This window comes from Pteropus vampyrus, unplaced genomic scaffold (assembly GCF_000151845.1).
Source record: "Pteropus vampyrus isolate Shadow unplaced genomic scaffold, Pvam_2.0 Scaffold35, whole genome shotgun sequence".
NCBI lineage: Eukaryota > Metazoa > Chordata > Mammalia > Chiroptera > Pteropodidae > Pteropus > Pteropus vampyrus.
The window spans coordinates 2610749-2631442 of record NW_011888816.1 but is presented as its reverse complement, the minus strand read 5'-3'; the positions used below and the strand labels follow the sequence as shown (position 1 = coordinate 2631442).

At 50.8% G+C, this 20694-nt stretch overlaps 1 protein-coding gene across 1 annotated transcript in view; it reads left to right on the top strand.

The window, feature by feature from the left end:
- The first annotated feature begins 5883 nt into the window (after nt 1-5883).
- The window catches only part of FAM198A (family with sequence similarity 198 member A), a 50116-nt gene continuing 35305 nt past the window's right edge, over nt 5884-20694 (top strand). Inside the window, exon 1 of the mRNA XM_011357371.2 lies at nt 5884-6182. Coding sequence (XP_011355673.1) covers nt 6180-6182 — 3 coding nt within the window. The 5' untranslated portion in view covers nt 5884-6179. The remainder of the gene's footprint in view (nt 6183-20694) is intronic.

The window sequence follows — 20694 nt, the reverse complement described above, 5'->3', positions numbered from 1 at the left end:
CTCTGCCCCCTTTAAGAGCTTTTTGTGGGCCCTACCCATTGACTTCCATTAACTCTTTATTGGTTGTCCCTTTTTGCAAGTGAGGTTGTCAAATAGATAATTTTTTGGCTGAGTACACTGCTGCCCCCTAAAATAGAGGGATTCAGTGAGTGAAGAAAAAGAGAAATAAATGTAAACTGGATGTTAGCATTCTCTGCTGCAAAGAAAGCTTCTTTTCATTCATGGATTCAGGAAAGGTTTTTGACAGTTTACCATGAAACAAGCTCTGTTCTGGGTGTTGGAATTTATACAAACCTGTTACATGGTTTCGGGAGCCCGAGGAGGTGGACTGAACAGCGATGATGGTTCTTGTTTGTTGGTTGAGGAATCTGAAGCCAGTGAAGGAGAAGTTGCTTTACTGAGTATCCTGCCTTGTGAGCAGCAGATTCGGCATTGAGCCCCAGGCTTCTGTCTTATTCCTTTATTCAAAAGTATTTGCTGAGTAGCTACTTGGTGCTGGGCAAATGGAGACAGAAGGCTCCTTCCCCTAGGGAGTTCAAGGTCCCTAAGAGAGATTAACAAAATAACATGTACAATGTTGTCACTTCAGGGAAGGTGCTGTGCTGGGTTTTCAGGATAGAGAGGATGTGGAGGTGGAAGTATTCAGGTTAGAAATAAGTATGTCAAGAAAAGGCTTTGAGATGGAGGGAACTGCACTTAAGGTTTAGAAATGTGTAAGAGCCCTAAGAGGTCATCAGAGGTCAATCCTTGGAGGACCTTGAAAGCCATGCTGAGGAATTTGCATTTAATCTTGAGAGTTATGGGAACAGGCCAGGGGCAGGCCCATGGTTACATTTTGGCAGTAACGTGCAGGATGGATTGGATGGAGAGAAAGTAGAGTCTGGAGGCTAATTTAGGGGTCCCTCTAACAGTACTGTGAGTGGACAGAAGTTTGAGCCAAAGAAGTGGCAGTGAGACTGGATAGAAGTAGAGATTCCAAAATCATTTAGAATGGCTATTCAGACATGAGAGCCAAGGAAGAGGAATTGCTCAGCTCAGCAGTGCTCAACCCTGGCTGTGCTTTAGAATGAACTATGGTGCTTAAAAAATGTACCGATTCTCAAGCCTTGGAAACTTTGGTTCAGTAAGTCTGGGTTGGAGTCAGACATGGAAGCGTGTTAAATAGTGGGCCAGTGGGCAGCTGTCTAGGATACCAATTTATAAGACACCCTAAAATGTCATTAGAGCAGATCGGAAATCTGAATCCTTAGAAATGCCGAATGAAGGTAAAGGTAGATTCACTCCTAATGATGTAGGAAGCGCCCTCTGGTGGACATGAAATGTTCCTCACTAGCACCAACCTCTCAGTGGAACAGTTAGTTACCTACTCACAAGATCCACTGTGTAGCCAAAGGCCCTACCAGCAACCCAGGAGCAACAGCCGCCAGATAGCCAAATTCTGCAAGTAAGTAATGCATGAAGTGCTGCTTCCAAGAAAGGGGGGATTTATTGGCTATCTAAATCAAAAACCCTTTAGGATAGCTTTTAAGAAGTCGTCTAGTTAGAAGAAAAACCACAAGATTAAAACTGAAGCAGGCTGAAGTGTGTAGTTTTAAATAACAGTGGTCAGGGAAGGCTTCACTGAGGAGGTGACACTTGCACCAAGACCTAAAGGAGACGAGGGAGCAAACCATGAGGGAATTTGGGCATTCAAGTCAGAGGGAGGAGTAAGCACAAAGGTCCTGAGGTGGGGTAGCACCTGGAGCGTGCAAGATGCTGCAAGGAGGAGAGTGTGACCTGGAGCACGGTGAGTGAGGGTGCGGGTGGTGACAGAGAAGCAGTGAGGACCGTGAGTGTGGAAGGGCTTGTAGGCTCCTGTACGACGTGGGATGTTACTCAGATGGAGACGTGGAACCTCTGCGAGGCTTTGAGCAGAGGAATAGCAAAATCCGAGTTCTATTTCTCAGGAATTCTTCTCAAAAGTCATTTTATTCTTGTGATTAGGATGGACTAAGTTATACGACAGTCACAAGTAATTCTCAAATCTTAATGCCTTAACATGTAGATTTTCTCATTTACATATCTAATAAGGGCTCGTGGGGCTTTGCTCCTCACAGTCTCCCAGAGACCCAGGCTGATAGAGGCTCCATCCCAACACGTGCTTTTCAGCACTGCGTAGGAGAAGGAACGTGGCCAGTCAAGCACTGGCTTTTCTGGCTTTTCCCCAGAAGTGATATCACTTCTACCTCCATCTTATTGGTCAAAGCTAGTAGCAGGACCACACCTAACTTCAAGTGGGGTGGAGACTACATCCTAACCATTATCTGAAAGATGGCGAGCCAGATGTTGCTGAAAAGCTCTCATGACTACCATGATTCAGCTTCTTGGAAGCAGCCTTACAAAATCTCCATTTCAGCAGAGGGCTCTGCCTGGCTAGGCGCTCCATTGTGAGTGAGTGAGTGAGTGAGTGAGTGAGTGAGTGTGTGTGTGTGTGTGTGTGTGTGGTGGAGATGGGTGGAGTTTAAGGGAGGTCCTGTTTTCCTAGGAAAATAGACCCGAAGGTATAAATCTCCACCTCTTGCAAAACCAAGTTTAGCTCAAAACTTTAAAAAGATACTTTTTTCACTCTTATTAAGTGTTTAAGGCCCATAGGGCTGAGTCTGATTCAGGGCTCAGCTTCAAGGCAGCCTATTGCCGGCACTGCCAGCAGCTCTACAGGAAAGCCCAATGTGCGGAGCAGAAGGTAGAAGGCCTTTCAAAATCCTTTTGTTTTGGTTGTTGTCTGTTTTATACAGATAAATAATAAGGTGGTGTACTTAAGTAGCTTGTAAATATATAATATATATATTTGGAGATATATTTAAAAACTTACTGCTGCTTTTATGAATTGTCAGAAAAGTTTGGAGCCTGCTGGTGTAGATTATGAGTCCTTTGAGGTTAGAGATAGTATGCATTAATTTTTGTTTTACCTAGCTTTTTATTGAAGTTTAACATACAGATGGTGCACATATCATAAGCATTACAGCTTGATACGTTTTCAGAAGTAGCCAGATGGAGAAACAGAACACTAGCAGCACCACACAAGCCCCCTCATATCTCCTTCCCAGCCATGACCTTTCCCCTGGGCAGCCACTCACCTGACTTCTAAGAGCAGAAGGAGCATTCCCTGTTTGTGTACTTCACATAAGAAGAATCATACGTAGGCCTATTTTTGTGGCTTCTTTCCCTCCACAGAACGACTGAGTGTAGTTGTAGTTCATGAATTCCCGTTGCTGTAAAACACTTCATTGTGTGAATGGATCACTATTGACTTATTGTTTCTACTATTGATTTTTGTGTTGTGTGCAGTTTGGACCACTGCAAATAATGCTGCTGTGAGCATGGCTTTTGGTGCACATGTGTTGGGTACAGGTCTAAGGGTAGGTTTGCTGGGTCACTGAGCACATGGATGTTTAGCTTAGTAGAAAGCCAGAGAGTTTTCTAACATGATCGTAGGTCTTACTTGTTCTTGACATTCAGCCCAACTCAGGCCGTGTGCCAGATGTTCCCTGGACAAACGCATGGGGAGTGAGGAAGCAGGGGGACAGGGAATAAGAAAGCGCATGACAAAAGTTGTCAGCGTTGTAGACGTGTTCAGTCACAGTCGCAGGCACGGCTCGGTGGAGGAGGATGTTATCACGGAGGTAAATTGTCACATCTAAGATAATGTGGATACAGTGGTCTGAATGACAGGATTCTGGGGCTGGGAGGAATCAGTGTCAACCAGGACTTAGTAAAGAAAGGGAGGTTGATTTCATAGGCTGGATCCTGAAGGGCAGGCGGAGTCACTGCAGATCTGGGGTGTGTTCTCAGCTCGGTGGGTCCAGAACTCAGTGTTATGTGCTTCCTCAGCTGTGGTCATTCCCGGAGCACTGACCGCTCACCTGCAGTCTGGGCTACTGAAGTGGCAGGTGTTCACTGACGGTGGGTTCCCACACTCACTGTCTGGGCGCCCCCTTAGCTGGGCAGAGTATCAGGTCTACACACGGTGCTGAGCTTGGGTGTCTGGCTTCAGAAAGTAGAGTTTTGACTCTGTTCTTATGTGACACTTCATGTGACTGGGCCAGGTCCTGGAGCAGGTTTTCCCAAGTGTGTCCCACGAGTCTCCAGGGCTGGTTTCTCTGAAAAAGAGCTCTGCATCCAGTAAACCGGGGGAAAACTGAATCCCTTCCTTTTAAATTATTTTTATCTACAACAGATGTATTCTGCAGGTCACCACAGTGCCATTTGAAAACATTGAAGAACTTGTCTCTGTTTACCTCTGTAGTACTGTTTTTCAACTGTACTCAGCGGATATTAGTGAAGTAAAGTTAGCGATTTGAGACCACCATTAAAAACAATTAAAATGAAATAGAGTAGAAAAAAATCAGAGTGTACCATATGCAATAATATTTTATGAAACGTTTTAGTTACATTTATACATACGTTTTGTGTAAAGGGTCACAACATGGAATGTATGTACGTCTTATGTGGGTTGCAGTCAAAAAGGGAGACTGAAAAGACCACATCGTCTCCCCCAACATCTGGACAAAACACTGAAAAGTTTGTGCTGTCGCACTGCCTCTTCCCTCATGCTCCCCATCCAGTGCTCCCCATCCAGTGCTTCCCATCCAGTGCTCCCCATGATTCCCACCCTCTCCCGCCCCCTGTGCGTGGACAAGCTGCAGTTTTCAGCACTTCATCCTACCTCCCGGTCCTTATCAATTTCTTCTTCCTCTCACGCTCCAGCAAATAGGTTTTGGTTTGCTAAATTACTTATTGACTATCCACCCTCACCAGAGTCACTTCAACTCCCCAATCCTCAGTTTCCTCATTTGTAAAATGGCGATAATAAATTTCCTTAGGATGTTTGTGATGGTGACATGAAATAACTTACAGAAAGCATATGGAACATAATAAGGACTGCAGAACACTTCCCCTTGGGTCTGTTTTCTCCCCACCCCCACACACAATTTAAGGAGACTCTCTAGGCCTTTGCTCCACTTAAGAAGCACTGTTATCAGTGACAGTCTCAAAGTGTTCTGCAGCAGGGGACGCCGCAGAGGATGTCAGTTTCTGTCCATCTAATAATGATTCTTGTTAGTTTCAATCTTGGAGGGTACTATTTCAGCCCGGCTTCCAGATTCCCTTGGGGTGCCCTACTGCTGACTCTGCCTACAGGCTCTTAAGAATCTTGAGATCCAAATGTTGGGCTACGTAGGGACACGGGTCTCAAAGAGGTCCAGGCAGTGGCTGAAGGTCACTCGTTAACAGAGGGGCCAGCTCCCAATTCCAAGGCTATGGATTCCATTCCCAGTGCTCTCTCCTACCAGGAGCATGCAGACCCATGGGTCCTGGGAGACTGCCACAGCCCACCTGTAGGTGACTGGGGACACGAGGCACTGTGTATCCATAGCGGAGGGGTCGCTAACAGTCACTCCAGCTACTTAAACACTGATTAGTTCTAATGCAGAAAAACTCTTCCTGTGGTCAACAAATTTTCCTTCCAAACTACCCTTGGGGACCGAGCCCTAAGGAGGCTATGAGATGTAAAAAAGACTTGTCTTTCTGAGAGTTTGCGGGGAAGGAGGATATAGCTTTGGAGATTCTCAGCAGGCCCCTCTGAATTGCCTCGGGCTCGCAGAGCGCCGCCACGCCTTGGGGGTGGGATCTGGTCAGCACGCCCAGCCCCTGCGCTGCGCCCCTACCTCCTGCCTCGGCTCATCAGCCCGCCGCGTGCGGTGCGTTTCCTCCCTAGCACCTGGACCACTGTTTCAGGCGGCGGCTGCTGCCCTGGCGAGCACGGGGCAGGGGCTTTTATTGTGAAAGGAGCTCCTCCCTCCTGCGCTTTCGGGGAAGTGAAGGGGCTGGGCCCGGACCAACGGCAGGGACTTTGCAAACTCTGCAAACGTCCCTAGCTAATCTTGGAGGCTCCTGGCTGCGGGAGGGCTCCCGCAGACTCACAGACCCCTCGCGCCTTCGCCCAGACCTCCTCTAAGAGCGCCATCCGCAGAGCATCCCCGCGCGAAACGCGCGCCCAGGAGTTGTCGCGGGGCCACTTGGCCCCTGGAAGGCTGTGGACCTTCGGTCCGGGAAACCCGCATCCAGGAAAGCCTGGCGACCTACTGCGCCAGGGACGGCCTGGGGGCGGCAGAGGAGCGGGTCCGGCTACCGCGGAGGACATGGTAGGAATCGCGGGAGGAGAAGCGCGGCGGAAGGGTGGGTGGGCTCCAGACAGGTGGCCGTGGGCAGCGCGTACCCACTGTGGGCACGCGGAGCCCGGATGGCCTCCGGGACCGGAATCGTTCCCCCGAAAGTTGCATGGGAGCGGTGGCGGCTTTCATTTCGGCACCTAGGACGGGGACAGTCAGCTTTGGGCTTCCCATAGTGGGGAGGGCCATAATTAGGGGGCTTTCAGTACGGACTCGCACACCCTGGCTGAACCGTACCCCACTCGCAATGCTGCGCAAACTTCATCCAGTCCACAGGGCAGAGAGAATTCTGTGGGGCACCCAAGGCGGCCTCTGATGGGTGAGGCGCCTTCGAAGTCAGTAATCCACTGAAAAATGCATATGAATGTTATATTATCTTCTATAACTTAGTCGAATTTGAATATTAAAAAGTAATGCCTTACATTTATTACTATAGAATTAAGTTAGCTCTGGTAAGGTCCAGTGCCTGGCTCCCTGTACCCTACCTCCCTCCACCTCTCAGGACCACAGGGCAAGTGTGGGAGCCCTGGTCAGTCCGGGATGTCATTCATGGAGCTGGGGACCTTGTGAAAGTCGCTCTTCCATTGATAGAGCTCACAACAAGCAGGAAAGGTGGACCCACTGAGGACGTGACCAGGCAGCTGAGCTACAGTCCACAGGTAGCCAGCCTTAGGGAAAGGGCTGCCCCTGTGGCTGGCTGCTGATTAGATTTGTTCCGAGTAGAAGCTACCTGCAGCCCCCACCCACCTGCTCCTGCAGTGCCCTGCCCTGCGGGGTGTCAGCCACGGGATGAGTTTGAGTTCTGAAAGAACCCACAGGGCTCTCTTGTCTGCTTCTGTGGCACACTCCCCAAAACTCACAGAGGGCCAGACGGAGCTCACCAGAGGTAGTTCTCAGAGGGAGTGCAGCGGTAGGCCTGGGGTTTGGAAGCGTTTAGAGATCCCCATAAGGTGGAGGGTCTCTGGGAGAACAGCCTGCTGTGTGCAAGGGTGTGCTGGCAGTGTCCAGACCAGAGGCTGAGGGCTGGTCAACAGGACCTGGGGGCCCAGGGAAGGTACCTGTGAGGCTCTGTGTGTGCCATGTGCGCGTGTGCGCGCGCGTGCGTGCGTGCGTGTGTGTGTGTGTGTGTGTGCCACTTTCTCTTGCATACCACCCTCTCCCTAATCCCTCTAGGTTTTCTTCTCAAAGCTGCTAAAGAGAAAGAAATAATGGAATCTAAAGGTTGAAGAAAGGGTGTAATCAAAGATACAGGATGTGAAACTGGAAAGTGTAGAGATTTTTTACTACAGAATTCCCTGTTCAGGGGCGAGAGTGTTGCCGGCAGGCGGGGGAGGCAAGGCCATCATCGGGGGACCATTCCTGGTGTGCGGGAGTCTCTCTGGCCCCCTGGGCGGCAGGTGGAGTACAGGGAGAGGAGAAGGCACCTGTCTTCTGTTCTGGCAGTCTCAGGGCACGTGGATGTGTTCGCTTTGCTGCCAGTGTGGGCTTCCTGTCCCCGTGAGCCAGCAGTATCCTGGCTTCTCACCCTCCGTTCTGGGGACTTGAGTCAGGATTGCACTGTGTCAGGGTCCGCTTGCCAGAGATAAGAGCCCAGTGAGTAACCTCGGGCAGCAGAATAGCCTTGGAGATCTCGAGGTTTCCTTTGCTTCTCCCTGTGAATAAAGGATCCTGTGATCCAGAGGCCTGCGGGCCCACGGGGCAGCCTGGGCCTGGCTGGAACCAGCAAAGGAAGGAAGGGCAGGGGGCCAGGAATCCTTTGGGGGAACTTCAGTTTCCCCCTCTGTAAAACAAGAGATTGGACCAGAAACCCATTGAGGCTCCATTTAGCTCCGAAAATGGATGATGTGTGAATAGTTTTGGGGTTGGACTCCAACCCTGGTGTTGACCTCTTAGTACGGACAACTTAGAAGTGGTTCTCAGACCTGGCTCTGCCTGCTCCCCAGACCAAACCCAGGTGGGACCCAGACAAAGGGATTTTTTTTTTTAAGGCTCCCTGGGTGATCCCAGCATGTAGTCAGGACTGAGGACGATGGGCTACAAGGCCGGGAAGGTCGGGGCTCAAATCTATACTTCCCCAGGTATCCCTGCAGCTGCCACTCCTTGATCACGAGTCCTAAAGTAGGAGGTTTTGGTGAAATTCATCTGGGAAATGATACGTGCTGCCTGCCCCTCTTGGGGAATCTTTCCATAGAAAAATCTCTCTTAACTCATTAAAACTGAGATGTGAATACAGGATACGGAAGCCTTTATCCAGTAATTCCTTAACACCATCATACACCGATCCAAGGTACATAAGATGGGCAAGACTGGGTTAGAAACATAAAGCTAAAAGTCTGGAGTCTTTAAATGTCATTTTTTGAAAGAGTAAGCACTGAATCGCAAGACCTATGCAGGCATTTTCGATCATCCTGAAGGGGTGTGCGTCTCTGCCAGGGCTTGCTGTATATATTTCTAAAGCTAAGATTGAGACCCTTGCTACCTTTCCTTATAATAATGGGGGGAGACTTGATGTGTGCCAAAGACTCTGAACTCGGATGAAAAATACTGATAGAAGTTAAGACCATTACTGTCAAATTTAAAAAAAAAAAAAGTTTTATTCCTGATTCTTGGAGAGTAACTGTGTATATGGCAGCCATCTGCCAACTTCCACAGGTATCCATGGTTATGATTGTGATGTATTTCCTACTCTGTGAGTATTATTTTAAAGAGTTGAAATTATACTGAACATTCAGTTTTACAACCCGATTTGTTTTACTTCACTCTTTCTCAAAGCACATTTCTATGCCTGCATTTCTAAACAAATCTTCATAGCCATACTTTTAATGCTCAGTACCAAGATTTTGGTAATCATCTTCCTGCTTGTGGACTTTAGCTCATTTCCACTTTGGGACTGTTTTCAGTGGCATGTGGCCAGCTTCTGATTGCCCACGGAAATGGGGGCGTGAATGCTGGCTAAGTGGAAATCAGACAAGCTTGCGTGAACAAATTGCTTCAGCCTCTTCATCAGAGATTGTACTGCAGTCACCCTTGAGGGCCCAGAGTGTGGCTGTGGGAGGCGTTTCCTCTTGTCTGTCTTCACTCTGCGGTGTGGGCATGTCATTGGGCAGGCACGTCGGGGAAAGGGAGTCCCAGGAGAGCCACGAAGGGGTCAGTTCACCTCTGAAGAACCAAGAGCTAAAATCCCCGGAGGTGAAGCTCAGAAGGGAGTCTCCAGAGAAGGAATGTGACCTCAGAGTCACTCAGAGCTGGCCTCGAGCCTAGGTCTCCTAGTTCTGATCCCCTCCCTGCCAGCATGCAGGTCCCGTCACAGACACAGTGGCCTTTTGATATACTTGAGGCGTTCGGTGCGGCTTGGAGTGGTGGACAAAAGGCACAGGGTTTGATCAGGCTCCTCATCTGCAAAATGGAGCATTAATAACGGTTGTAAGAGGAGCAAATGGAATCACGGAAGCGAACACACTTGGTGTCTCAGAATGGAGGTTTTACAGAGGACCCACAAAAATGAGGTGTTTTTTTTGTGTGTGTGTCAAGACGTCAAGCAAACAGTAAGGGAGTCACCGATGCATCTCGTTCACTATCAGTCCGGTGGGTGCTTTGGGACTCTTTTCTAAGTGTGGATCCGGTGTAGATAGATTCTCTTCTAAAATAGTTTTCTTGCTCCTCTAAACCTCTCGCCTCACCAGGCAGGAATTACTCAGTCTGCGGGAGATTTTGGCCCAGTCTTTGTTCCCCAGGCCTTCTTGCTGGATCAGAAGGCGGGCCCCACTCAGCCTCAGGCCCTGAGGTCTAACGCTGGGGTGCCCCAGCAAGTCACCCTGCCAAGTCCCTTGGGAAGTGAAACTGGTTTTGGATTCAGACCTGGGAAGCTAAGCATCCAGCCCCTGGAGCCTGTGGGGAATTTGATACCCTCCCTCTGTGGTCACGGCCCCCACCTGCAGCTCCTGCTGCGTGCATGAGCCAGGCTGTGCACCTAGCCGGCTGGGAGCAGAGGGTTTTAAACAATCCACCGGCTTCAACCAGACCAAGCGAGAGTCAGTCCAAAAACTGGATTGGAAGTGTGTGTGGGGTGGGGGGTGGAGGGGCGGGTAGGGGGATCGGCCTCACAAAGAAATGAGTTTCTTAGCTGTTTCAGGGGCCAGTGAGAGACAGTGCTTCAGATGGGCCTCAGAGATGCTGGCAACCCCCTCGGAAGAGGGCTGAGAGGCCCACCCCCATCTCCTCCCAAAGCACCCACTTAGAAACAGAATGCATCAGGTTTCCTTGAGGCTCTCGGGTACCATGAGCCACCTGGGCCATCTTTGCTTGGTTGGCTTTTTAAATGAGTGGCTGCTACAGTGTTTCCATCTGGAGCGTCTGGGGTATAATCCTTGTGTTGTCTGGATGTGTCTACATGGGCCTGCGACTCAAGGGCCACCTGGCCTGACAGTGGGGATGGAGCAGTGGTTTGTGGATGACCCCTAGGCCTCCCTTCTCTATGTGGACAGCCTGTCCCCTCCCCAAACACAGGCACATATTTTTGGAAGTGGCTCGGAGCCTGGCCATATTCCCGAGGGTCTGGCCTGGTAGCTCCAAGAACTGCTCGCTGAGAGTGAGCTGGAAGGTGCTTTAAGGTAGTGGCTGGTGAATTCAAGGTAAATGGTGTGAGAGTGAAAGGGAGGGAGAGGTGGATGTGGTGGACGAGGAAGCAGCGGGGACCTCATGCCCGGCTCCAGGCTGCGACTGGTTCTGGATGAACACGTGACTTCTTTGGGCAGAGCCTGAGTCTTATTCCCAGTGGCTTTGGAATTCTTGAGTGGCACCTCCAGAAGGCCACATGAGAGGAATTCACAATCTATGTAAAACAATGTATTAGTGCTCCCTCTCTCTCCCTGCTGCCTTGACATCCATCCATCCATCCATCCATCCATCCATCCATCCATCCATCCATCCATTTGTTCATGCATCCACCCATTCATCCATTCATAAGATACCTGCTTTAAGCTAGACATTGTTCCAGGGCAGAAGATACCACAGTAAATAACACAGACCTGCCCCCTGGAACATGTAGTCTGGTGATGCTGCTTGTGTGTGCCTGTGTGTGTGCACCTTGTGGGTGTGCGTGTGGGACAGAGCAGGTAGTAGTTTCAGGGGAAAGGGAAGCACAAAGACACATTTCTTTCCTCTGAGCTACATGCTCTGATGAGGATGCAGAGAAGGGTCCTCCTCTGGCCGAGGACCGAGCGGGCTTGGGGAGGCTCCAGGACAGGGAGCGTCTAAGGATAGCTTGGATTTACCAAGCGAAGAAAGAGAAGCCACTACATATCTACTGGAAGAGCTAAAAGCCAAAACACCCTGACAATAGAAAGTGCTGGCCAGGATGACTGGAAGGCTCAGTGGAAATGCACGATGACACAGCCACACTGGAAAGCGGTTTGTCAGTTTCTTCTAAAGTTAAATAGACACTTACCACGTACCCAGAAACCTACGTACTTACCCAAGAGGGAGGAAAATATACATCTATACAAAATCCTGGACCCGAATGTTCATAGTAGCTTGATTTATAAATAAATAAATTGCCCCAAACTGGAAACACCCCAAATGTCCCTCAACTGCAGGTAAGATAAACACACTGCGACCCGTCTTTACCACAGACTCGGCAATAAAGAGAAAAAGGACAATGCCTGTGACAACACGGGACGCTCAGGCCTTCTGCTGAGTGGAAGAGCTCGCTCTCGAGGGTTCTGAGTGGAAGAGCTCGCTCTCGAGGCTTCTGTACGGTGCGATTCTTTTTACATGATGTTCTGATTCTTTTTATATGACACGGTGAAGCTGTGGGAACGGAGGACAGGTAATGGTAGCCAGGGGTTCGGGATAGAAAAGCTGGGAGTACGAAGGGACAGCATAGGGCGGGTTTTCAGGACGCTGGAACTGTTACATGCTGCTTCGGGTGGTGGTTACATGAATCTGTACCTGTGTTAAGACACAAAGAACTGTACATTAAAAACATAGTTTTACTATATGTAACATATAATTTAAAAAATAATAGAACAAGACAAAGAGGGAAAGGCAGTGTCTTGCAAAGCCCTGGAGGCAAACGCGAGCTGTCACAGGTTGGCTGGGAGCCTGGCTCCTGGCGGGAGTGGTCTGAGGACCCAGCCAGGAATTTGTGTTATCGGGAGGGCAGAGGGGACTGTGGAAGGGCTTCTGAGCTTGGAGAGGTGGGATAGTGTTTGCATTTTAAAGTGCAGCGTTAAGCAGAGGGGAGCAGGGGTGGGGCGAGTGTCTGGGCATGAGGGGGATCCTGGTGGACAGGATGGAGGAATGGGCCCCGCTGTCTGGCCAGACGGTGCAGCTGGGAGGGGTATTTAGGGAGGAGAACTTCCAGCCCTTGGTGACCTCTGATGGGCGAGCCTCGGGGCAGGTGGAGAGTGACTCCAGGTTCTTCCTCAGGCGTCTGGGTGTACGGGCCTCTCCTTGCCTTCCTCTCTCTTTGTCTTCATTTGTATTCATCTTCTGTGTCTTTTAATCACACTTGGAAGTAATCATGCTATACAAGTAACTTATTTAAAAATGATGCTAATCACTTTCATCCTATAAAGTAGATAATATTATGTTATATTCTCAAGAGCAATGGTGAAGTTTCGACGGTTTCCCCTTAATCGTCTGAATCGATTTTGCCTTTGTAGTCATAAGGACAGAGTGGAGTTGCAGTAATGAATGACGGCAGTGTTATTTATGTCGCCCTAGCCACCTTGCCTGTGGTACCTGGCGCCCTCTGCCAGCCAGCCCGCCCCACCGGTTCCCTGCTTCCTGGCCCCGGGCCCAGCTGACCACCCCTGCTGGAGGGTGGGCAGGGGCCGTGGCTGCTCCCATCTCTCGTAGCCCAGCTTCCCTGCCTTCGCTGGGCTTGGGTTTCTGCTAAGTGGCGGTGGGAAGGGGCCGTGTCACATGCTGTTTACTTGTGGGCAGTTTTTGTTTGGCTTTCGAGGGTGTTTGCTTACAATGAGCAAACAGCCTCTTTTGGAACCATCTGGAGAATTCAAATCCTTCCATCTTGGCTTAGGATGCAGGTTCGTGCTTCCACGATTAGGAGCCAAGTCGGGTAGGGATTTTTCCAGAAACACTTATCAGCCAGAAAAACTGGTCAAAGACAGCAGAGGGGACAGGGCTGGAGGAGAGGAAGGGAGGGAAACAGAGGCAAGTCAGAGCCAGCGATGTGTGGATGTGAGATGAGGAGGGTGACGCTGAGAGAGAGAAAGGGACTGGCCCGCGGTGGGGGGGGGGGGTCCTTGCACCCCACGGGCACCTGCACTGGAACAGACAGTTGCCCTTGCAGCCTGAGGGCATGCCCCTGGGGGGCACGGGCCCCAGGGCTGATCTGGGTGTGGGATTCTGAGCTGGGTCCCGGCAGTGTGTCACCCTCCAGCAGAGCAGTGACGTTTTCTGTCGGTCCAGCTCGTGGGGGCCGACTGCCTAGGCCTCACTGCACTTCACACGCCCAGGGCGTCAGCCCTGTGCGCCCGCTGGGGGAGCGTGGTCAGTGACCAGTGTGGCTTGTCCAGCTGCTGGCCTTGCCCCTGTCCAGACTGGTTTTGCACCAGTGCTATGAGGTGATTTCCGATGTGCCTGGCACCGGGAATTCTCAAGACATTCTGACAAGGACTTAAAAAGTTGCGGTCATAATCTTCAGTGCTTGGTGACATGTTTGAGTGGGAAGTATTGTCAACCCTGTAACGTTAAAGGGCCATCTTTTCAAAAAGCGCGGGAGCCACAACTCCCTTCATCCTTTTCCCCAAGGAGATAAATGAACTCCATCCAGCCTGTGGGTCATCTGATAACCCGCAGAGCAGCTGCAGACGGTGGGGTCATGGCACCCTGCTCTGAAGCAGGGGGTTTGCTGCGGTGGCAGCTGTGCCCAGGCTTTAGGTCACAATGTCTAGGATGCCTGGGTCCAATGGAGATGGAAGCTGCAGCCTGTTTGAGGACGGGAGGCTGAGATGACCAGTGAATGGGCCATTTGGATGTCCATCCTTGTGCTTGGAGGAGGGTGAGTGGGACACACAGGCCTCTTTCTCTGGGACAGAGGGGCTCTGTTGTCTGCCCACACAGAGGCTCAGTGTGCACCTCCTGGGGGACCGGGACCCTGGCTCAGGAACTGGCGGCCGTTGACAGTGGGTGGCCTCCTGGACAGCATGAGCATTGCCTCCTGGCTGCCCTGCCCACTCGGCCACTGTGCAGGTCCTGGTCTGAGGCAGCTCACCGAGTTCTGTCCGCCCCATCCCCCCTTCTCCCGGTGCCCTACAGATCCTGTTGCAACTACAAAGATGCTATTGTAGTCCTTTATTTTGAAACATTTTCTCTTGAAACTCTAGTTAAAATCTCCTCATTTCCCTTTGGGGAGGGAGTGCGGATGGCTGACTGGGCAATGCCACCCTGTTTAGTCACCTCACTGTGAGTCAGGAAAGGGTCCTGGCTCCTGGTTCACACTCACTCATCTCCCAGACCCAGAGGGACTGGGTTTAAACTGTAATGGTCACAATGCCTTACTTGGTACAGTTTTAAGGCATGGAGAGTTCAGAGGGTGAGTTGTAATCAGAACTGAATTTGAAACCCGCTTACCACCTTGGGCAAGTCAGTGAACCTTTAACCGCTCAGCCTCAGTTTCCCCATGAAGATAACACTGCCCCCTGGTGGGCCTGTGTGTTCGATGCTACAGTGAGCACAAGGCACCTGGTCCAGTAGCGGTCGGGAGCTGTGATCACATTGTCCCTGAACAGCAGACAGGGCCAGAGACACAGCAAGGCCTGGTCCGCTGGGTCTCCTAGTAGTTCCCTTAAGGGGAACACCAAGGGGAGCAAGGGCTGGGGGTGGCCTTGGACCCTAGCTCGCATGCAGAAGGGGTTCGAGAGTGGGGGAGTACGTGCCTTTCTATTTTCCATCCTGAGAGCGGAGGTAGATACTTCGAAATATAGTCTTTACTCCTCGCTGCTTTGCAAGTGCCTTTGTTATTAGATGTGCTGATAGAGCTTGTTTTTCAGTGTGTCAAAGAAGCACACGCATTATTATATCACAAATTCATTTTTTAGAATATTTCGATAACTGTATTTCGATATAACTGATCGTCTTTGTAACCCTATGTCTTTCATTTTATACATAAAAAAAAAAAAAAGCACCTTGAGAGGGAGACATGGCTTCCCTCTTCTAGTCAGAGCAGCCTTGGGCCCTGGAAAGGTTCGGAACCCACAGCGCTGTGCACAATCTCATCTGTGTGATCTTGGGGCATGCCGAGAGCCCTCTTCGCCTGGAAGGGTCTTCCCTTAGCGTCTACTCCAGGGTCACTAAAAAAAAAAAATCTTCAACAAATTTTCGGTGTGTGCTGGACACTGTGCCGGATGTCGGATGATGACTCCTCCTTAACACAGGTAACAACAGGTATTGGCATTGGGCTTTGTAACTTTTTCATCCACGGTCTCATCGAACCCTTAATCCTTCGACCGTGAAGCTGGTATCGTGAGACCCGTTGTAAAGATCAGCAATCAGAGTTGTTATTTAGAGTCAGTGATGCAGAGCGATGGCCCGTCATGCAGTTCATAGATATGAAGGACTTCGAGGTGGGCCCTCCACTCACAAAGCCTAGGCTCTGTCCACCCGATCAGCCTGAAAAATCGTCACCCCTTGACAGAGCCCTTTTATTTTGATAGCTGGTTTTTGGAGATGTTCTGTTAAAAGTACATATCCTTGGAAATCGGTTTCTTGTCTAGAGCGTTGTCCTGCGTGTCTGAGTCCCAGGAGTGTCTGGGTTAGAGCTAGGAGAGGAACGGGCAGGCGGCTGCAGTGGGAAGCCCTGGACGTGGGAAGAGCTGGATTAACGGGGCCTCGAGGAGAGAAGAGCCTTGGGGGCCATGAGCGCAGGAGACACGGGCAGTGGGGTGCGATGGAGCGGGTGTGGGGGCGTCAGGAAGGGCAATGCCGGGAGGAGAAACCCTGACGGCAAGGGTGAGTCCTGAAGCCCGACTTGACTCTCTTTTTGTGTTTTGCTTGGGGAGCCTCCGACATATGTGGGGTTAAGCCGCAGATATCTAGCAGCATCCCCATTCCTGGAAGCTTCCGAGAAGACTGCCTGGGACTGGGCCGAGGGGGCATGTGACAGAGCCGCAGACATATTCTCTGTACCGTGAAAACCGAAACCTGCTCCTCTCGTCCAACTCTGAGAGGGTCCCCGTGACACCGCCGGGCACATCCTGTTGTGTCTTGTTTTTAGCTGTGGCTCTCTCCATGGTTAGGTAGTGAACCTCCAGAAAACAGCAGCTCCCCCGCAGTGCCCAGCACAGTGCAGATGCAGAATATGTGCTCAAAAGTGTTTTCATTGGTTGGCAGCCTCCCACGTTTAATCTTCAGATCTCTCCAGAGCTGTCCAATATGACCTTCTGAGATGACGCAGATGGTCGCTGTTCTGTCCGCCACAGTAGCCACCCCTCGCCGGTGGCTGTTGAGTATTCGTAAAGTGGCTAGTGCAACCGGGCATGGAAAAATTTAATTTTAATTAGCTTAAATGTAGATAGTTGTGTGTGGTTACTGGCTCTCACGTTGGACAGTGCAGCTCTGGTCTGGGAAGTAGAAACCACAGTGCTGATGGAGCCCAGGCCGCTGGCATAAGCGAATAAAGTGAGCTAGCTAGGCACCATGAAGAAAAAAGTCAATCTGTGTTTCATTTTCTTCCAGTTTTATTGAGCTGTGGTCAAAGAAGTGTTTATCTCCTGTGAAAAACACTACAGCAAGCGAGACCCCAAAAGCAGCTGTGCCTCCTCCGTGGTGGGGGGACAGTAGGGAGTGGTAGGGCCTGTGGCGAACTGCAGAGAGCATGTCATGGAGAGACAGCGCCGGCTTTTTTTTCGGCCCGTTAGGCCGTTGGGCCCCGGTTTTGGTTGGACTTCCCTTTTTTTCGGGGGAGGTTGGAATTTTGGTTTTTTTTTTGGGTTTTCTTGTTTTTTAACCTTTGCTTCAATTTTTTTTAAACCCGTTGGGGGAAACCAAAACCCCCCTTGCGGCCCGGTTTTGGCCGGGGGTTCCGGTTTTCCGGCTGTTCCGTTGGGCTTGTTCTTGCGGCGTTTCTTGGGACCCCGGAGGCCGGGGTTGGTTTGAGGGCACGGGGGGGGGCGGTTGTTTTTTTCGTTTTCCTTATTTGGTTCGGTGTCCTGTTGTCATTCATGGGTTTGGTCTGAAGTGGGAAGAAGGGCGTCTGAAAGATATCAACTTACCCACCTCCTATTCTTCTCTGGTGTTGTGTCCTGGCCTCTGAGCGGCCAGAGTGTAGAAATCTCTGGAAGGCTGGAACAGCCCAGAGAGAAACTTGCTTAATTTTTTTCAGCCCCACTCACTCCTGGGCCTGAGAAGAAAATATATGGCTGTTAATATAAAAAAAAAAGGCAGCCAGAGAAAATTTCCAACAAATGACAGGGTCTCCCAAATTCCATCTGCCTGTGCTGTTCCCACACTGGTGCTCTTGCGAGCTGGAACAAAATGGTAATTCAGTTATGGATGTGGAGAGGCACTTGGGGCCAGCAGGCTGCAAAAGCCCCAACGTATAATCAACGTAGAGACTGGAGCAGAACAACCAGCAGACAGGGAGGGAGAGATAAAGGACTCCTCCCTTAACTCCCTACCATCTTGGGAGCAGGCAGAGGGTTCACGAGCCTGTTTTGTGCATGGTGTATCTCTTCTTCCTGGATCAGTACTTGGCCCAGGAATATCTGTTCGATGAACTAATGATGGACGATCCTATGAGGGAGGTACCATTCTTATCACCATTGTATAGATGAGGAAATTGAGGCCCGAGGTCACACAGCAAGGACGCAGTGGAGCTGTGGGGTCAACATCCAGTCAGCCTGGATCTGAGCCCAGTGTTAACGGGCTGGTGATGGTAGGAACGGCTGGTGAGCTTCCGCTTCCTCTGGGCCCATAGGTGAAGCTTAGCAAGCAGCTTGGGGACTGGAGAAAGGTCATCATGAGCCGATCTGTTTTGAGGGCTGGCTTTTGGATCCGGGACTGAGCGGGACCCTCCAGGACCATTTGGATGTAGGGTGCTCAGTCCCCTGCTGAGCCTATGCCTGCAGGCTATGCACCATCCACACTGAGCCCTGGAGAATGTGCACAAACCCAAGAAGCTGTTTGTCATTCTGATGACATGTAAGTCACTCTGTTCCTGGAGCAGAGACCTAGCAGCTGCATGTGCCAGGGGCCTTGTGTAAAAGTGCACGTTCCACGCTCCCTTCGTATGCTGAGCAGTGGGTCAGAGCTGAGATTGTAACTTGGGCTGGACCACCATCCCTCTGTGGTGGGGCTGGGAGCCCCATGATGGGCAACCCCACGAGCCAGCGTTCCTTGCATGGTGCAGGAGGTACCGAAGTTTCCCTGACTGCCTACCCTCCATCCTCTGCTTCCCACACTTTGGGTGACACCTGCAATTCCCTTTAGCCGAGTCACAGGATGTTAGTTCCATGTGTGATTGTGTCTGGGAGATTGATGAGGGGGTCTGAGATCAAATCACTGGGTCCGAGGGTGGACAGGCCCTCAGCAGGACCTGCTCGTCCCACGGCTGGCTTCTGCTCCCTGCTCGGCAGGGCTCCCTCTTGGCCTGACTCTGCTGTTTTTCAAGCGGGAGGTATTCAGTGTTCAGGCTGCTGTTTTCATGACGCGGGAGGTGGTGGCGGTGATAGGTAGATAGATCTGGGATCTGCAGAGATGCGGAGAATCTTCAGATTGGAAAACAACACATTCTTTTCCTAAAGTGCACCACCTCCCGGGGCCTGTCATCCCCAGCCGCTCTGACCCTCACACTGCAGGTTCTTTCCTCTGCAGCTGTAACTCACATGACTCTGCACAGGGAGAAACCTGACATTTACGGAGCCTCTACTATGAGTCTGGAATGATTGTAAGCATTTGACAGTTATTTTATTTGTATAACTGTCCTATAAGGTTATGTCTTAGATTGGCCTCCCCTAGAAGCAGACCTTCAGAGAAGGATTCCAGTGCACGTGGTTTATTTGGAAGATGTCACTAGAGGACAGGAACAGGTAGCGGGTGGGGGGAGGGAATGAGACCAGGATGGCAGCTGACGCAGCAAGCGTGAATGAGCGGGTTACTGCTGTGGGCCATGGACTCATTCCTGCTGGGACTTTGGGGAGATGGTGTGGAACATGCTGCCTCAGAGTTGTCCAGCCAGAGGGGTTAAGATGTGGAGCCTTTACCCACCAATTCCTGTCTGAGGGCTGATCCCAGTAGGCATACTCGGGCATCCAAAGGAAGCCTGCGGGCAGAGAGCCGAAGTTGCTTGTGGGAGGGGACCAGGGCGGGGCACCCAACCCAGCAGCTATAGGTAAGTGTGTTAATTTCTCCCAATTTACAGGTGAGGAAATTGAGACATATTCCACGTTAGTGGGTCATTACCAAGCGGTCCCCAAACTTTTTGGGACCAGGGACCGGTGCTCCTATGAGAATCTAACATCTGATGATCTGAGGTGGAGCTGAGGCAGTGATGCTGGTGCCGGGCAGCGGCTGCAAATACAGATGAAGCTTCGCTGCTGGCTGCTCACCCCCTGCTGTGTGACCCCCGTTCCTAACAGGGGGTTGGGGACCCCTGATTTAAGGGAAGAAAAGAGAAGAGAGAAAGAAAATATGAGTCGTACTTTTTTTAAGGGCAAGCAGCGTTTCATGAAACTTTTATTTTGGTTATACACACACATTTTGGGTCACAATATCAAATGCATTTCTACGTGTATCAGTAAAAAGAAAGTCTGAAGGCCAGTGGGATGGATGGCAGACCTGCGGCGGTCGGGACCTGGTAATAAATCAAGAGGGTAAGTAGCTTGCCCAAGGTCACACAGCGAGTAGGTGGTTTTCAAATCGCCGGGATTTGAACCCAGACAGTCTGACTCCAGAGCCTGTTTGCTGTGCTTCTTTGACCACTTCGGAAGTCTTTTAAGTCATCCTGGTCACCACCTTGTCATTTTCCTGTGTGGGAGGACACTGTGAGCACAGACTCTGCAGAAGGAACAGTTGGAAGAACTCCAGTTTTAAGGGGTCTCCTCCCACGAGTTGGTTGATGAAGGACGAGGTATTGTGGAATATTCTGGGGACCTCAACTCCAGAACCACAGAGGCCGAAGGAGAAAAGGTAGGCTGGGCATGGGGAGGGAGCAGGGCCAGCGGGGTGGACATGCTCCGAACCAGGCCTTGGGAGAGAGGTAATGACTGGTGCAAGGTGTCCAGGGACTTGACCCCCAGCCAGCTCCTCAGCCAGTTTGTCCTTCATTGGAGTTCATTCTTAGTGGATAATAATAATGGCAGCTACCATCTTTCAAACAGTCGCTGCATCCCTGAGACTTCCTTATGAGTTTTATACACATTCACTCATTAGACACTCATTAGACATCTTTCTACCATCACAGAAACAAGTGAAGAACAGGACACCTGCCCGGGGCGTCCTCCCCCAGTGTGAGTCTGAGGTC